This window comes from Centropristis striata, chromosome 15 (genome assembly GCF_030273125.1).
Source record: "Centropristis striata isolate RG_2023a ecotype Rhode Island chromosome 15, C.striata_1.0, whole genome shotgun sequence".
Classification (NCBI taxonomy): domain Eukaryota; kingdom Metazoa; phylum Chordata; class Actinopteri; order Perciformes; family Serranidae; genus Centropristis; species Centropristis striata.
The window spans coordinates 20683871-20701494 of record NC_081531.1 but is presented as its reverse complement, the minus strand read 5'-3'; the positions used below and the strand labels follow the sequence as shown (position 1 = coordinate 20701494).

At 40.6% G+C, this 17624-nt stretch overlaps 1 protein-coding gene across 1 annotated transcript in view; it reads left to right on the top strand.

The window, feature by feature from the left end:
- The window catches only part of jade2 (jade family PHD finger 2), a 212607-nt gene that overhangs the window by 30173 nt on the left and 164810 nt on the right, over positions 1-17624 (top strand). Inside the window, exons 2-3 of the mRNA XM_059351498.1 lie at positions 1255-1318; positions 8225-8310. Of these exons, the coding sequence (XP_059207481.1) occupies positions 1255-1318; positions 8225-8310 (150 nt within the window). The remainder of the gene's footprint in view (positions 1-1254; positions 1319-8224; positions 8311-17624) is intronic.

Here is a 17624-nt window from a genome sequence, read left to right as displayed (position 1 = left end):
CTGGAGTGAGACACAACAGATTTCGACTGTTGTTACTTGAATTTGCATTCTCTTTGCAGCACTTGTGGTTTGAACACAATATACTTGTTACTCTTGGAGAATGGGTGTGATTTGCGATCCTTTACACGTGTAGACTCATGTTAAATGAAAAGAAACAAGGTTTTTGCTTTTGCCCATAGACACCACTTCTTCCCTATCTCAGTTGAGTTAAGTATGTTATTGCCTGATGGAGGCTCATTCATTTAATCTAGATGCTTTGTGACTAAAATATTGTGTTATGTTGTTATTGTTGCCATAGATTTGTAGCTAATTCTAATTTGCCAATTAGGAACAAAGAAAAGTTTGCATTCAGTGTTGCTCACCAAAAGGCATTGTGTGTATGCTTAAGGTATAACAAACCTGTTGAATGCATTTCCTTCTTCTTAAAGCATTTTCCTTTCTGCTGCCCTGCCTTTTGTTGACGTGCATCTTGTGCACAAAAAAAACAGGGACACCCCTCAAAAAAATATGACTCTTTATAGGGCTCTTACTGGTCAAAAATTCCACAGGGTACTTTAAAAGATGAGAGATTGAACGAATGGTTTCACTGGTTGAGAAGTTTATTCAATGTTTAAGTCTAATAATGTTTAACTTGCTTTGAAAAACCCCTCAAATCAACTCCAAAATGAAAGTTTTTGTTGCAGAAAAGTTCAAATATTAGTCACGGTAGCCTGTAGATAAAACTTTCTTCTTATCATAGAGGTCACTTTTTAGTCCTTTATCACCAAGAAACTCTGCAAAAAAGGGTTAGCTCTTGTCTGCTGCTTCAACCGTGCTTCAAACAGTGTCCTGATTGAGATAAATTGTATATTGTCTTTATTATAATGAAGACCGAAGTAGCCACAGTGTGAAGCAGATGGGTAAAAGTAGACTTGTACAAAAGCCCCTAGTGAATGCAGCACCATGCAATTCCCAGTCAACTTGTATAAGGATTCCCACAGTATGAGAGGAAACAGAATAACTGTATCATTGTGAAGTTCCCAGCTAGTCCGAAGCGCTAATGTGTAACGGTGATCAAGTCAGTTTATTCTGGCAGGCTGCCGGCTGGAGCCTCTGACAGATTGGTGCCATCAGCGCATTATTTCATTAACACTTGTGTTTTCATGGTGAACATCTTCTCACTCGTCATTTTTCTCTCTCTCTCTTTCTCTTGCCCCCCCTTCCGTCCCTCCCTCCCTCCCTCCCTCCCTCCCTCCCTCCCTGCCACCCTGACAGATGGAGAGCGAAAAGAAGAGGAGAAAATACTCCACGAGCAGCAACGACTCCGACACCACCGACAGTAAGTTGGAGAGAGAGATTCATGGAAGGAGAGGGAGGTGTGTGCGTGTGTGTGTGTGTGTGTGTGTGTGTGTGTGTGTGTTGTGAGGTAGTAAAGAATCTGGAAGTGTCAGAAAAGTGAGTTCCAGTGCTGCTGTTGTACAGTGAGCTGCCTGGTTTTTACTCAACTCCCGCAGGGTATTTCTCGTATTCACTCTCCGTATAGACTTTCTTCCTGTCTTACTGTCGTCCCTCCTCTGCTCATTAAGACTTCCCATTTTAAATATAGTTGCAATAAATATGAATGGGGAGCCCAACCAGCCAAGTGTGATGCTTAAGGTTGAGGGTTGCTGTTAAGAGGGGGCAAAATATTGGAGATTTTGACAAATCCTTGTCTCTGAAAGAGCGATTCGAGAGATTTGAATAAACCTTTATTCTGACACAGACACAGAGTGATAGTGCTCTTTATGAGCCGAATGGAATCGGTTAAAAAAACATAAATGAATAGAAATCAGGAGGCAGGGAATTGTGGTTTGTGTTCATTAAAGTTGACGCTGTGTGTTTTACCTCAGTTTTCTAGTAAGACATCTGCCGCTGAACCTGCTTCTTCTTCCGTCTCTCCAGCTTGTAGCTTATTGCATCTTCATTAATACAGTTTTTAATAGATATTGAACCTCAGACAAATCTTGAGTGCAGCTGATGGTTATTGAAAAGCAGGGTCCTTTTGCTTTTACAATATATTCCAAATAATAAAAAAAACCTTTCTATGGACTCACATGCATAATAATGCTACAAGACCGGGTCTGTGTTTTATGGTGGGTTGGGTGGGTTTCCAACATTGCCACAGGCTCCTGTGGGAAGGGACGGGGCCTGTCTCCCATGAGCGAGAGGCTACCACAAGAAGTTAATCCGTGGCACTGGGAGGAAGTGAGGTCCAGGCCTGGGGTGCTGTAATGCATAGAGAAGTCTAGAAATATTTTGGGTTCAGATTATTTAAGTGGAAGTGGTCACTGAATATTATGTCTGGAGAGATTTAAATGTGTCGCACTTCAACAGACTTTCCTGGTGAAAACGGATAATGGGATAATGGAAAACTTGGACCTGCTGCTTTAATAAATCGGGCCCTTAATATGTGTAATTGCAACATGTAGTTAATGGGCCGACGAATCAATGGATAGTAGATGGTGGATGTAGTTTGAAAGATTGACCTGGAGTCATGAAACAGACTCAAACAGCCACTGACAGATCATGGACTGGATATTGGGGTTGGGCGATATGTTAAAACCAAACCAACAAACCAAAACCAAACCAACAAAAAAAAGTCAAGAAAGGAAATATTCTTACACATATTTTCCTAATGCAACAGAAAAATACACTGTACGCCTTCTGGTTTGAAGTTTCACTCTTACACACTGAACTAAGACTTAATTATTTTAACTGAATTGCCTTGTTAACTTATTGTAAAACACACTTCTTTCAAACTCAGCAGAAACAAGTAAACTCACTGAAACCCTCTTGGTTAGTTTTTCCACTGTTCCAACAACCACCAACTCTGGTTTGGTTAAAATTCACTCAGTTAGATGTGAAAATATGCTGGCTATACAAGCTGTTTTTCTCTCTGTTGTTTTAGGCCTGTTTGTGCTGCTGGATGAACAAAAGTCTGTCGCTGAGTAGTCTCATATAGCCGGACTTATCTCTACACTTCATTTAGGCATTGTGCCATCTGCCTGCCGAGCAGCGGATCTCACTCATTCTTTAGAGACAGCCCAGGGATGTACTCCGCCAATCGCTGATATATTTGTCCATTGGCCCAACCCTGCTGGATATAAAGTCTGACTGTATATAAAAACTGTCTCATGCGCTGTCTATGTCTTTATATACAGTGTATGAGACAGACAGCCAAGAAGAGATACACTGCCTGATGTAGGGAACATCTGGCCAGTATTAACACATTACCGACACTGGCAGCTTCTGCTGGAAAAACGTTAGATAATAAACAGTCTTTGAAGAGCAGTACAGTGTTACACAAGCACACTTGGCTCTCACAGTTGATAACTGTCCATAAATTAGGTAGATTTAGTCACCGAAGGCATCTTCTAAATGTCATTTTACTTCTCTTATGGCAGTTCAACATGACTAATTTTGTGCATTTTACAATACCAAGCATATAACAACAATATTTGTTTGGCTGTTCCTCTGACACTCTCGGGGACGTCATAGACAACACAGACATCCATCTATCTGTTATGTATCTGTAAGGTATCCCGACCATCACAGGGCTCACACATAGACAGAAAATCACTGACACAGAAAGAACACAGGAAAAAATTCCACACAGAAGGGCCCAAGCCGGGCAGCGTGTTCACCCCCCCTTTCTTTGAAGCGACACTGCTAATTACTTCACCATTGTGCCATCATTGACAGGAAAATAGATTTATCACTAGACTAGAAGACACACTTTTCTGAGTGAACCTCACTTTTGTTTTTGTGACACCCTAAACCCTTACTTTGATATTGGGCTGAACTAGTTTGAAATGCAGCAATCTGGATAGTTGAAGGAGCTGGTTTATGCCTATTTGCTTTGGTTTCCTATGTTACTTAAGATAAATGAGATTTTTTTGTTTGTTCGAGTATTTCTTCAACTGTTGTACACTCTTTAAAAGTTATTCTTGAAGTTTCTCAGCTAGATGCCTAATTTTAATAACATATTTTCATTTGGGATTTTCTTTCTCTGGAGTCAGTGCGCCATCAAATTCTTCAATAATAGAAAATTGAATCTTTTTCTCACAGTTAATTTGTCAGAAGAAGTTCAAGGACTAGGCTTTTGGAAGATCATGAAAACAGTTCTCAAAATTATGCTGTATACGCTCTAGGATAAGGAATGACAAGATCCTTTTCGTTCAAAATTTTTTTTTTAAATTTAGATCTATGGAGATGAATTCTGGGTAATGCAGTGATTCACACAAGAAACCTGTTTTACTGCAGCATTTAACCAGAGGTTGGCGTGACCTCGTACAGGTTTAACTATAAAGTGGTCACAGGTCTGCATGTATAAATGATTTTACAGCAGGTTTAACAGGCTGTTTTTCAGACCCGGCTGAGCTGCCCTGTGCTGAAGGCTGTACTCTCCACTTTATAATTAGCCGTTAGCTGTTAGCTTCCTCTGGCCACTGCAGCGGGGCTCCAGCTGCATCTGTTGACTGGAGGTTATCAGGTTTCTAATTGAAGGATGCCCATGATAATTTTGCCTGCCGTGCACCAAGCGGTGCTTTTAATTAACACATGGCCATGATGGTAACCTCCTACAGCGCTGCGGCCTGTTTGGTTATCTGGCCACAGTGATGATGTGGTGCAGCTGCCTCGTGGAGTGTGTGGATGTAAGAATGTCCAGCAGGTTGGCATGCAGTCTTACTGAATACATACACATATAGAGATCTACTATACGGGAAATGAAAAGAAAAAGCAACATGATGTGTCTCAGTAAGGTGTTGTTTCACCTCGAGCCTCCACAACAGCTTCATTGCTTCTTGGCAGACATTCTCCAAGTCTCTAAGGTGTTTTGATGACGGTGCTGCTGTCTAACACGAAACTCTAAAATCTCCCACAGATGTTCAGGTGTGTTGAAATGGAGAGGTGTTAAAAGATTTAAATTGTGAACACGCTCAGACAACAGCACTGAACACATCTATTTAAAATGCCACCCCACTCACTTTGTCAGTGGTTTTCTGTGGTTTTGATGTTTGTTCATCGACAAAGAAGAGTCTCTCAACCAATATTTCGATTATTATGTTTTGTATGCAGTTGTTTAAAAAGTTCCTTTTAATTCCTTTTATTGTTATTGAAAAAATATATATGATTCTTACTGATGTCCTAACAAATTACACAAACTAAAATGCACACAGACTGTGGCTCTATCACTTTTGAGGGATAGTTCAAATTTTTAAAGCGAGGTTGTATGAGATACTTACCCACAGTCGATGTATTCCGTGTAGTAGATAATGGTTTGTGCGTTCCCAGTTTGGAGATCCAGATGCACTCTCCAGGCATGAAACAGATGGGGCATATCACATGATGTATTTTAACCACCAAAACAAAGGCCCACCCTGAAAATGTTATACCCGTTTACGCCTACGCTATATTAACGATAATTCCACTAATTTTTGCTGCTATCCACACCTGTTTCACTTGGCACTACTTTTTGTCAACCGTAGAACTTCCATGTTCCTACACATGCCTCACCTCAAAGAATCCGAACCCAAAAAGTCTGAACAATCGCTTTAAATTACTTACATAATTCAAAACCTCATTGTTAACATCGATAACTGTTCCCGCTTCAACTTCCAGACCAAAGTCAGAACTTTGATGCTCACTTCAGGGCTAGCCCTCTTTACTTCACCCAGCAGTTAGGAAAAAAGACATTGGAACTTTACGTCGTCTTGAGGAGAAGCTGCTGCATATATTAATGGACAAACTGAAACCTACACTGTACATTCACCACCATATGACAACTTTAATGCTAATTTTCTACTCTGCTTTGATCGCCAACACCTGTCTGCTCTGAACTGATCCAGTGTTCTTGCTGAACCAGTCACTGGATATGCACACATTGTGCTACTCATGCATTAATGTAATAGTTAAACATGTGGACTGTGCATTAAACCTGACTTTCACTACTTTCACACAGTAGAAGGGCTGGGCAATATGGACCAAAAGTCATATCCCTATATATTTAGGCTGAATATTGATATACGATATATACCCCGATATTTTTATCGAAAAGTGAGAGCAAATGTTCAGTCAAAGTCTAAGCCAAATATGACATGTCACAAGTAGTTTTATTGAAACCGTGTATTTAAGTGAACACAAATACAACAGGAGTACTTCTTTTTAAAAAAATCAAAGCTCCATAAAGTGCACATTTAAATAAAAAAAATATCTTAAATAAAAATAGCCTATAAAATAAAATAGGCCAATCTTTTTCTGCAATAAATATATTTATGTGAGAAAAGAATAACGAACATTACAAAATAACTAAATATGACAAACCCTAGTAAAGGCAGCATTTATAAAGAAAGAAAAAAAAAAACGTTATCAATATGTGATGTGGTCTAATTCCATATCACATTAAAAAATATATATCGATATATTTTTTTTATCGATATATCGCCCAGCCTTACACAGTAGTAGTGCAAAGTTCAAAGCTTGTGCGGGGCATCACTCACATATGACACATGGTGCGTAGCACAGTGTGTATGTACATGAGGCCCGTGGGTTCAGGTGTTTCTGACCCCCTGGTTGATTATTGATTTGAACAAAATTAATTGCTCAGCACTAAAACATACACTTAGAGAACACATTTTGCCCCACCACAGCCTGTTAGGTGGTACACTTTGACACCACCACTCAATTTCAAACCATTTATTCAATCCCATTTGTGGCTGTCATTCACTCAACATTTTATGTCATGCTTGTGGCAGTAAAGTGTGTCTGTGAGTTTAAAACTGTGCAACTCTGAGAGTTTGAGACATCGAGTCACTGCAAGCGAAATGTGTGTTATGGTGAGAAAAAGCTGTGGGTGTTTGTGACTGTGAGCATGCATATATGGCAAATACATGGAAGTGTTAGCAGCTCTACATGCAGTATATATGTTTGTGTGTGTGTGTGTGTGTGTGTGTGTGTGTGTGTGTGTGGGGAGAGAGAGGGAGTCTGTAATTTTGAAGACAAGCCTGACAGCAGCTCTGCCCTCGGCGTTGTTAGTTGTTTAGACGTCACAAGTAAAATTAGCACGGTGGCAGAACTGCTGTGGTGGCGAGGGAAATATGTTGAGTGGGAGGCAGCACACACACATGCAGACGCACAAGCACACACACACACACACACAGAGTCATGGTCACAATGTGCTATATTACACAGAATTGGCAAATTTGTGTTTTCCATTATGCCTTTATGATGTAATTTAATTGCCAATGTGATGCAATTTTTAATGACAGCTTTCTTCGCAGTGCTCAGATGAAAATGAGCTTTCGGATGTATCTGTTGCAGCAGTTCAATGATTTAAAATAATATAGAATATCATAAATGAAATTACACACACATACACACAATTTTCTGTGTGTTTACATACGTGGACACAGCAAAACACACACAGGGCTGCTGATTGAAGCGGTGGGTGGGATATTGGCTCCAGCGCCTGGTTAATTGCCATTAAGTTGTGTATTAATTAGGTTGTAAAGGACCACAGTGGACTAACTGCTTAACAAGATGCTATTTATACTGTCATTACTTATTAAACCGCTTAATAGATCATCATCAGTCTGCTTCAATTAAAGGCCTGGCTCAATGGTAGTGCTGCCACGGGCGTTGGAAAAATCACAGGGAAGGTTTTTGTTTGGCTGCGTCTACGCAGCGTTTGAATCACCTCCATCAGTGAAAATTACAAAGGCCTTGAACTCCATCACATGCTTATTTAAGAACATTTTTATTGATGAGCAGCTTTTTGCTCTTTAATAAGTAACTGAGTTCCCGCTGGTTCTTGATGGCTAATGTTAGAGTGTTTTTATTGTATTTGTATTGTAAACCCTCTCTGCAAAACAAATTTCTCCAATGGGACAATAAAGTTTCTTTGGAGTGAATTTGAACGCACACTGTGAACATGAAGTCTGATCTACAGCCAGAGACCTGTTCTTCATTTTCCTCCCACTTTAAATCAACATTCACACTAATGAATGCACATTTTTGTCAAATCAAACACAGATTAAGTTTGTCTGATGTTCCGCTCCAGATGAGTGAATACTCTGTCTTTAACTGTCACAAGCTGTGCTAATTCTTCTACAAGAAAAATATTCATACTTTCTCTTCTGCTCCCCCTTAGATGAAGAAGATGTTCAGTACTCTTTATTCCAATTAATACTATTTTTTGTTACTGCAGGTCAGGTGACGTCGTGGTCCAGGTCATCCAAGAATACAGGCACCAGCAGCACATGGGTCCGCCATCAGCACAAGAAACCATCAGAGGTAAGCCAGTTTGGCAGCTCGGTTCAGTGACTCAGGCATACACTGTACACAAAAATGTGTTTAATGAAAAGCAGCCTCTGTTTGGCCATTACAAGCTCACAGTTTTGCTCCACTTCACTTGCTGTCTGTTTGTTGTGGCTTTGCTCAATTGTCGTAAATGTTCAGAGTCCAACATTGGGTCTGGTTGTTGGGGTTGAACACTGACATTATCTGCAGCTTTTATTATCCAGTAGCTAATGCAAACCCTTAAGTCAGGGCTGTGCATGCTTTCTAGACAATCTTGGGTGGCAGTGTTGCTGCTGGGTTGTTTCTTGTGCAGAGCTGTTTGCTGAAATTTGGACTTAGCTTCTTGATTGTATACATCCCAGTTAACTTCAACTTTTCATAGAAGATTTTCATACAAACAAGTAAATCATGTATGAACACACTTGGTAGTTGGCAGTTTTGTTACTTAGTGGTCTAGTTTAGCAGAGTCCAAGGGGGGTTTCACACCAGCTGTTTGGTCCTCTTGAAACAAAGTCGGGTGTGATTTGTCCGATAGTCTATTTCATTTTTGCAGGTGTGGCTTTTCAAACAAACTCTGGTGCGGATCCAAGAGTCAAACTCTGGTCCGCTAAAAGACAGGGATCTTGGTTCGCTTCTAGGTGAGAACACAGTCCAAACCAAAGGAAGGAAGCCAACAAAAAAAAAATTGGGTTCAGTTTGGGAGGACATTTGAGAATCAACACCAGGCAAGGTAGTAGCAGGCTTGAAAAATGTCTCATGGACAGACGTGGTCTAATGATGAAGTAAGGGTCAGTCGATCACATAACACAGTACCTTGTGGTTACACAATTATTGAGTGGCAAATGGATCCAATCACACAGTGGATCAATGCAACATAAAAGTAAAAAAACTGCCAACATAACATTGGTCTGCCAATAGTGTCAGCTCTTTTCCTCACATTCTGTCCTATCAAGGAAGGACAGTGTCAACAGCGTGGTATTTGCTTACAATGCTTGGTGCGCTTGATAAAGCACAGTGTGCCTGGAGATTTTCAACGGGCGTGGAACGGCTGCGCCGCGGTGTTGCTCTCTCGTCTGCCCGTTGTAAATCCCCACCGGGCACGTAACGGTGGCGTCGTGAGCCAGCTGTATACACGTGAAATCACGAGAACACGCGATAATCCTGTACGTACGGGAGACCGCGAGATCCGGTGATAAACTGTGTGTATAAAGTAAACAACGACAACAAACAGCTTACTTTGCTTCTCCGACGTGGAAGATCTGTTGATCTGACCATCTATCCTTATAAAAAGAATGTGTTATGTCATAAATGATTGTATGCTGTTCCACTTCACCAATCCGTCTCTTGTCGTCCGTGTCTCTGACCCTCTGACCCCCTTTGATTGATTGATTGCTGTTCTGGTGCCCCCGGTCATGACGTAATGTTGATGTGAAGTTATTTTAGGCTGCATGAACTGTGTATTGTGTTTTATTTTGAAAGGAGGCGAAAGTGTATTACGTTGATTCTGTGTCGGATTTCCTGTCTGGTGCAATCTGCTCTGTTGAGCTTGATGCGGTTTAGCAATGGCTCGCGGCAAAAATGGAAGTGCTACGGATTGATCGCGAGCGAGCGGAGAGCCGCGGCTGGGACGCTGCTGAGACGTTATGCGGCACGACCGGTGGGGATGGCCTCTTGGATTAGAGTGGCAGCAATCAGCGGTGAATGCAGCAACTTTACCAACGAGTCCACCAGACCACTTATACGTGGATGCAACCCAGGAAACTCTCTTTGCCTTTTTTGCCTTTTCCATCAACGAGGCTCTTTTATTCGGTAAAGTTTTCAGTTACTCCAGTAGTTCCACTGTCATGGTGATATGGTAAGTAGAGATGCAGTTTATATTTCTAGGGCTTTTATTGTGAAAGGTAGGAACAGAAAGAACGCTTCAGTGATAATGTGGGAGGCAATGAAAAGTTTGCCTGCTTGGCTCAGACCACAGAGCCTCCACATTATTATTTAATTATGTTTTATAGGGCTTATGGGGAACCAAATAAATGCCCCAATGTCATTATTTTATAGCCATTACATTGTGCAATCAATATTTACTTCATAATGATAACTTACAGAAAAGAACTTGTCTTTAAGTTAGTCAAAAGGCAATGACATGAATGGAGACAATTTGTGGTATCGGTCCCATGCGTTACACAAGCCTCCTACTGAGATTTGAGACTGTGAAAGCCCTGATCCAGACACTGTAGCTATATATCAGTTCTTAACTGGAACAAACACTTCTGTCCAATGTAAATACAGCCATCTCCGCCACCACAGCTAAATCAACCAGGCGCATGGATGGCACAGATTGGTTGGCTAAAATACTGGGTTGAAACATCCATATGGTCATGATGAACGATCCCAAGGGCTCTCAAATGACCACCCTGGGGAGAAACTGGCATAATCCAGTTGGAAAATGGTGCACGAAACCAGTTGTGGCAATGCTTTGCCTGCCACAATCACACATTCCTCCCACTCTGTCAGTGAAGTGGATTCAAATCTGTTTAAGGAGAACTCGTCTCTTACTGTTTGAAGAGTTTCACTCCAAAAATAACGATCTGGCATTTGGAACGAATTACATCTACTCTTAAAAATTAACAGGGGAGATTTTTTAAATAAAGTAGAGGAGGTAACAGCCTCTGATTGCACTTCTCAAATTCTAAAGATGTTCAGTGGAGTGCTTAAAACAAAGATCTTATGAAATGAATTAATACCATTTTAGAGGGTCATTTGCTTGAGCCTTTTTTTATGATTTCTCCCCATCCTTCCTCCCAGAAATGTCAAAAACTGTCTAAAGTTTAAGAGCACAAATGTTTCTTTTTTTCCAACTTTTGAAAGGGGAATGAATAGAGCAAAATGGCATGCATGCCCCTGAACCACCCCGAAGTACAAGTCATCAGCAGAGCATCTGTCATGCCTGTGCATTTGAAGCTTCCTCCCCCTCAGCTCCATCCAGTTAACCACAGGCTGTTGGAAGGTCCTGTCAGCAATCAGTCTCTCAGTAATTACTACTGTAGCTCTCTGCTCTGACCCGGGCCTCGGCTGAAGAGCCAGAGGCCACGTTCCCTTTCATAGCGGTGCCTCCTCGCCTTGCTCCGGGGCACGCTGCTCTTTCGTAAAAAGGGTGATGTTTTGCAGTCATTTTTCTGTCTTTCTCGGCAGCAGTGAATGACAGAAAAGGTTGAACAAAGGAAAAGGGTGTGTGACATCTGACAAAGGTTCAGTGCAATGTTTTGAACTCAAGAATGTGCGTCTGAGCTCATGTCACAAAAGCTTATCTTGTTGAGTATGAAAAGTGTGTTGGCATTTGTGTTAGTGACGCTGGAGAGATGATGACAGATCATACTGTTGTCGCTTCACAGTTTTTAGCTCCTTGCACTTCTTCGGGGCACTCTTACTCGTGTTGTCCCATGTTACACTGTTTTTGTACCTGCTGTTTTTTATTCAACTGAACACTTCTGTATGCTTCAATGGTGACATGTTTGAAGTTGAATTTGCTGATATGAAAGTGCAGCTGGCTGGTTATCTCATGGTGTAGAAAAAAGCATAATTTCAAGTATCACATTGCCTAGTTTTCTTAATGAAATAGTCAAGTCAATTCTATTTATATAGTCCAATTTTGAAACCTACATTGCCTCAAAAGGCTTGACAATGCAAGACTTTGACCACTGAAATCTGGAAGCCCATCATCATACAATAGATACGTCAGCTCTCTTGCACATTAAATGATTGGAGCATTGGTAGGAAAGCAACTTAGTTAAGTTACTTATTTCTAATTTAGTCACTTATTTTACAGTATGCATGCTTAAAAATGCGTTCCAAGAGCATGTTGGATCAAACACCATGTACCCATTAGAAGAGGGCTGCATACAACAATTTTTGCAACTTTTAAAAACACAAAATACAAAATTCATGCCCACGAGTGTGGTTTAAAGAGGTAAACAGGTTTTTTTTAAGACATGGTGGGTGAAGCATCTAAAGGAGGCTTTTTGTCAACTGAGCCAAGAAATCATGTGTGGTAAGTGCACTTGTTTCATTTTTATTTTTAATTGGGTAACTGCTCATATCTCTAAAGGACAGCTCTTCATTTCAGTTTATAATACAGTGGCAATAACATTTTCCATTCATTTCTTCAAAATCAACAAGTCCCACACATCACCGATGTGTTGTCAAGTGTCCTGACTGAGGCAGCAACAACTTGTTGGATATTTTACAGGTCAAAGCTCATGAAGCAAACATTGAGGTCACGTTCCTCATTTTCACTTGTTGAGCAGTTAACTCTTAACTCTTCAGCTTTGCAGAAGGAGTGCCTCTTCCTTTCCTCACCTGCCAGGTGTGTCTGTAACCACTTCAACACTTTTACTGTTTTATTTGTCCATTCTACCAACTCTTTTTATGCTTTTCTAGATGATGGGTAGCAGCCTTTGCACAAACAGAAAACAGATTTTAAAGCCTTTTCTCTGCTTTTTCTTTTTAATGATCAAGTGTGTTGTAGATCGTTTTTGCCCATTCAACAACAAAATGTCACATTTTCTTGTGGCATTTGGTGTTCTCAAGTTCCAGTGGTTGAAATACCCTTTTAGCTGATGATGCTGGCTAATGCAGTATTAATATGTTCATTAAAATACTGTTTTTATAGAAATACATGGGCTATTTTATCACTTTTTAATACTAATTGCCAATGTAAATTGGAACTTGTTATGAAATATTTTGCTGCGTCTCTGTAGTTTCTGGTAAGTGTTTGAGAATTGCACGTAAATGTTTGTTGATGGTGGCAGCTGACAGACTACAAGTTAAATTAAGGTCAGCAAAGGTTGTTATTTTTAGGCAGTGAAATCTCTTCATCAGTGCATCCCTACTGGGAAGAAAATTGAACAGTGGCTCACAATGCGGACAAGTTTATGGAATGATACTCACCCATGGTTTAGGGAGGTGTGGCGAATGGTAAACACGACGGACTTGTAATGACAACGTAGCTCTTTTCTAAAAATGAGCCGCCTCTATTTGCGCCTTTGCGAGTCTTTCACTTGCAGCTTTGACATTTCTTAGAAGTGGTTTCGAGAGCTTTACTTGGTGGAAGCAGGACACAGTCAAATGCTTCCTTTTTTTTCGTATAGCTGTTATTATCTCAGTTTAAATGAGGCCAGCGATTGAGGATTTTGAACATTTGTAGACAAACAGGAAGCCATTATGACATACAGTACACACACAGACAGTACATATTCGGTCTTGTGGTCCATGGTTGGGGGCAGCATTTTGACAAAAAAAAACCAAGTTGTGCTTAGTCGTGCCTTCATGCACGAAGATGACAAAAACCTCCTTTTAAAAAAAAACTGCACTGTAATATAATGTAGCTGCAGTGATACTGAGTCACCAGTCACAGTCAGGACGCAGCCTCATCCCTTCTGACAAAAGCAGAGCTTCCCTTCTTCAGAGAATTCCCCCTGCTCTCCCCCAGGGGATTGTGTGACACTTGTCAAAACACTGCCACATGGGCAGAGGACACACAGACATATTTGTTCGAGGGTGCTCAACACACTTTATATTGCGGTGGAAACATGAATACACACACACTTTGCACTCTGGGGATTTCTTCCAGGCTTGTGGTATTGAAATTTTGTACCACAGACTCGGACAGGGAAATGTCTGTATTCAAATGCCTTGTTTCATTTCTCTTCTGTGTCGTGTTTTTTTTAGTCTGAAAATCAGTCATCAGGTAATTTATTGTTAATGGACATGCCAGTAGTTAAAGCTAGTGTTGTTGTGGGTTTCATCATTTTTTACATACCTCACCAGAATACAGCAGAGATTAATAGAGATACAGATTTTTTTTTTAATAACCGCAATAAAAGCAACTGGCCCTGCTGTGCTTTCTTCACCTGTCTTTTTCCTTTGATATTTGATAAATAGATTTCAGGTTTTTCTGTAAGTTGCATTGCATTTTTAATGAGTATCACCTGTTGTTGAGGCATTTTGTCAGTATGGGATATATACTTTTGTCTGCACGACCACATTTATTAATACGTCTTCGGATCTGATCATAAGCATATTTATTGAGCTATAAATCAATATATTCATCAGCATGATCAGAGTTGATGCAATATAGGTATAACGGTTTTTGGGTAAACCTTTTTTTAAAATGTTTTTTTGTATGTACAACATATTTTTTTGTTGCCAAAATCTAGTTCTAATATTTTCTCTTGTATAATCTTTACAAGATGACATTACATGACATATCTTTATCATTATTCAGTTTGCAATTAACAGCGTGGCAATTAAACAAAAAGCTGTGACTTACAGTTAGTGCCACACCATTTGGAAATGGAGTGGGTGTGTGTTATGTGCACTAAAAAAATACCCCCCCCCCCCCCCCCCCCCCCCCCCTAAAAAAAAAAAGGAACATTCAGCTAGGCCAACATCAAACTTGTTTTAGTCTAAGGCATGTTGCTTTCAGTGGAAAACTACAAGGGTGATGACTTGATAAAGGGTGGATCAGATGTCATAGTTTCAACCAACTTTCAACCAAGCCAAAATGTTTACAAGTGAGGAAAGTGCTCTGGAGGCTTATAGCATCAGCCTCTATATTACCAGAGTAGAATGTGTTGTTACCTAAAAGAGGCTGTTGTACCATGTAGTGCACCATGGCAGGAAGGAAGTGGTATTGATGGGGGTTGTCGAAAAAGATAATGACTGAGCAGGTGTGAAACTTTCTCCATACCAGCACTGTTTATGTGTGAAGGTGCAAGTAAGGTGTGCATGCAGTGTGTGTTATGTGAGTGTATCTATAACTATCTGAGAGTAACAGTGTGAAGACGAGTTGGTAGCTGCACTTTTTCAAGGCCTTTAAACCTGATGGTGCACGTAAGCTCCATTGGCAGATAGTGTGGATGGAGACTCATGGCTAACAGTTGCGTCTGGGGTTCGCAAGCACCTTTAAGAGCGGAGGCTCTTTTCTTCTTACTGCTCTCCTGAGGTCTGAAAGCATCCAGAATATGTCCATGCAGCCATGTCTATGATGCACATAATGTTCTATGCAATACTTAAGATGGAACCGCGACACAAGATATGTGAGCGCTTGTTTTGGTCTCGGTATCAGAATCTTTACCTGTTATAGTTGTATTTAGCTTGTCAAGATGGGATGTTTCTTTGTGCTCATTTTTTCCCCCCTTGCTAATATAAAAAAAAATTGTTGCACATTCTGTGGTAAAAATATCGAAGAAGAAGATGGAACACTAACAACAACCAATTTAAAAAAACTATAAAAGTCTTTGCACATGGGTTTAATGGTGGAAAATTCCAGTGGATAACGGTAATCATCAGTCGTTGGAAGTAATCTGTAGAAAGTGCAGTTGCTTCTGCAGAAAATAAGCTTTGGAAAGTCATGGCAGAGTGTTTTGAAAGCACCAAATTCAGTGCTGAAATTCAAAACAGCAGCCACCTGATGAAACCACAGCATGCCTGCTGAATAGCCCCTGATCTTTTTCTCCCTTATTGTTTGCACTTGTCTGGGTAATTTCGCAATCAAATTGGGACATCGGAAAATTCCCTTGGGTTATTGACAAGCTCCGTGAACCATTCTCAGATGTTTTTCAACACCTTGTATGTTGAACTTCTTGGAGTCTTGGTTCCAAGGCAGCTGTATGTATATGCATCCAGATGTGCAGATTTTATAAGTGAATTACTGTCATAGAGGTGTCGGCCTTTATCGTGTAAACTCATTAACATGCCAACATCCTTACAAGACATAATGGGTTAGATTCCTCTGGAGTAATGCTGGACTTCCACATGTATTAATGGTTAAGTAATCATGTGTATGTATACATGTGTGTGCACGTGTGTGTGCCATTGCAGGCCAGCAGCTGTTGCAGCTCATTAGGGTCTGGTAGGAGCAGCTGTGAAACTCCATGGCAACCAGATGCAAACAGCTACAGGAATGCACAGAGTTGGTGTTACAGTTTCTCTCTCACTCCATGTGCCAAGCTCAGTGAGTGGATGAGCAGCCTGGATGGATGGTGGAGAGCTTTGCATGTCGACACACACCAGCCGGCATATGAGTGCAAATAAACATATGCACACACACACACACATACACGCGAGCCAACATAGCCTCCAGCGGTTGTATTAAGCTGTCAGTATTGCTCCTGTTGCTCTCCTACCAGGTGCTGAAATCTAAAAAAAAAACAAAAACAGGAGCACATTGTTTATGAAGTATGGATGTTGAAAAGATTGGTTAGGCTGACAGAGTGAGAAGGAAATGATTGAGGGGTATGATGGGTTTAAAGGTGTGGAAGGAAAGAGGGGAGCAATGCAGTGAAGGGAAGCACATCAAAGAGCTCCATACTGTACGAGGCTGTGTAGGGGTTGTGAAATCTACTGCGAGAGACATGAGAATGACAAACAGGTATGGCACTGGAGATATGATTAAAGATAAAAAACAGTGTTATGGATGTTGTGGGAAAAATACACAAGAAGAAAGGAAAAGGATGGAGTGAGCGAAAACTACATTAACGAAAGAGTGAAAAAAGTGGAACCCGGAAGTAAGTTGGCATGTTAGCGTTGTGGGGTCTAACCTCTCAAACTCAATGGTTTTTGGTTAGATGCCTGAAATAAGGTCTGTGGTTAACACAAGATTTAGAGGTGCTTGCATTTTGTTGTATGACATAAAATGCATTAGTTAATCCTCCAACTTGTGAATTTGAGTTTTTTGGTGTTCTTAAAAAGGCGGTTGCTAACAAGAGGCTAAATGAGACTACAGTGGTTGTTGGGGACATTAAACGTCATCAAGACAGACAGAGACAAGAACTCTCTCACTAGTCTGGCTTACAGCCTCTAGTCATGTTTTTCAGTTCTATTGCAAACTCTTGTAGATTGAAAATGATGTTAATAAACACTTTATTAGGCTACGGATATGCTGGCATGTCAAAAACGCTGGTTAGCTCGTCTGAGATCGGCTGAAACGTAACGTAATGGTGATGAAGCCATGTGACCGTGGTGTAGTTGTCTATAACATAGCGTTAGCTTTTTACTTCTGTCAGCTGCATTAACGCTTCAAACATCATAAAAGTTTGTGATAATCTTGCTGAACAAAATGCATCAAAAACTTGTGTGTGTTATTTTCTGCCATGATCCAAAAAATCCCATAGACGAATTCTCAGTAGACCCCATGATGATGCTACTTCCGTGTTGGCCTACGTCATTACGTTTGCTCTCTCTATATCCGGTATATTTTTGCTCAAAAAAAACTTTTCTACATTTTACATTTCTATATTTCTATATTTCTT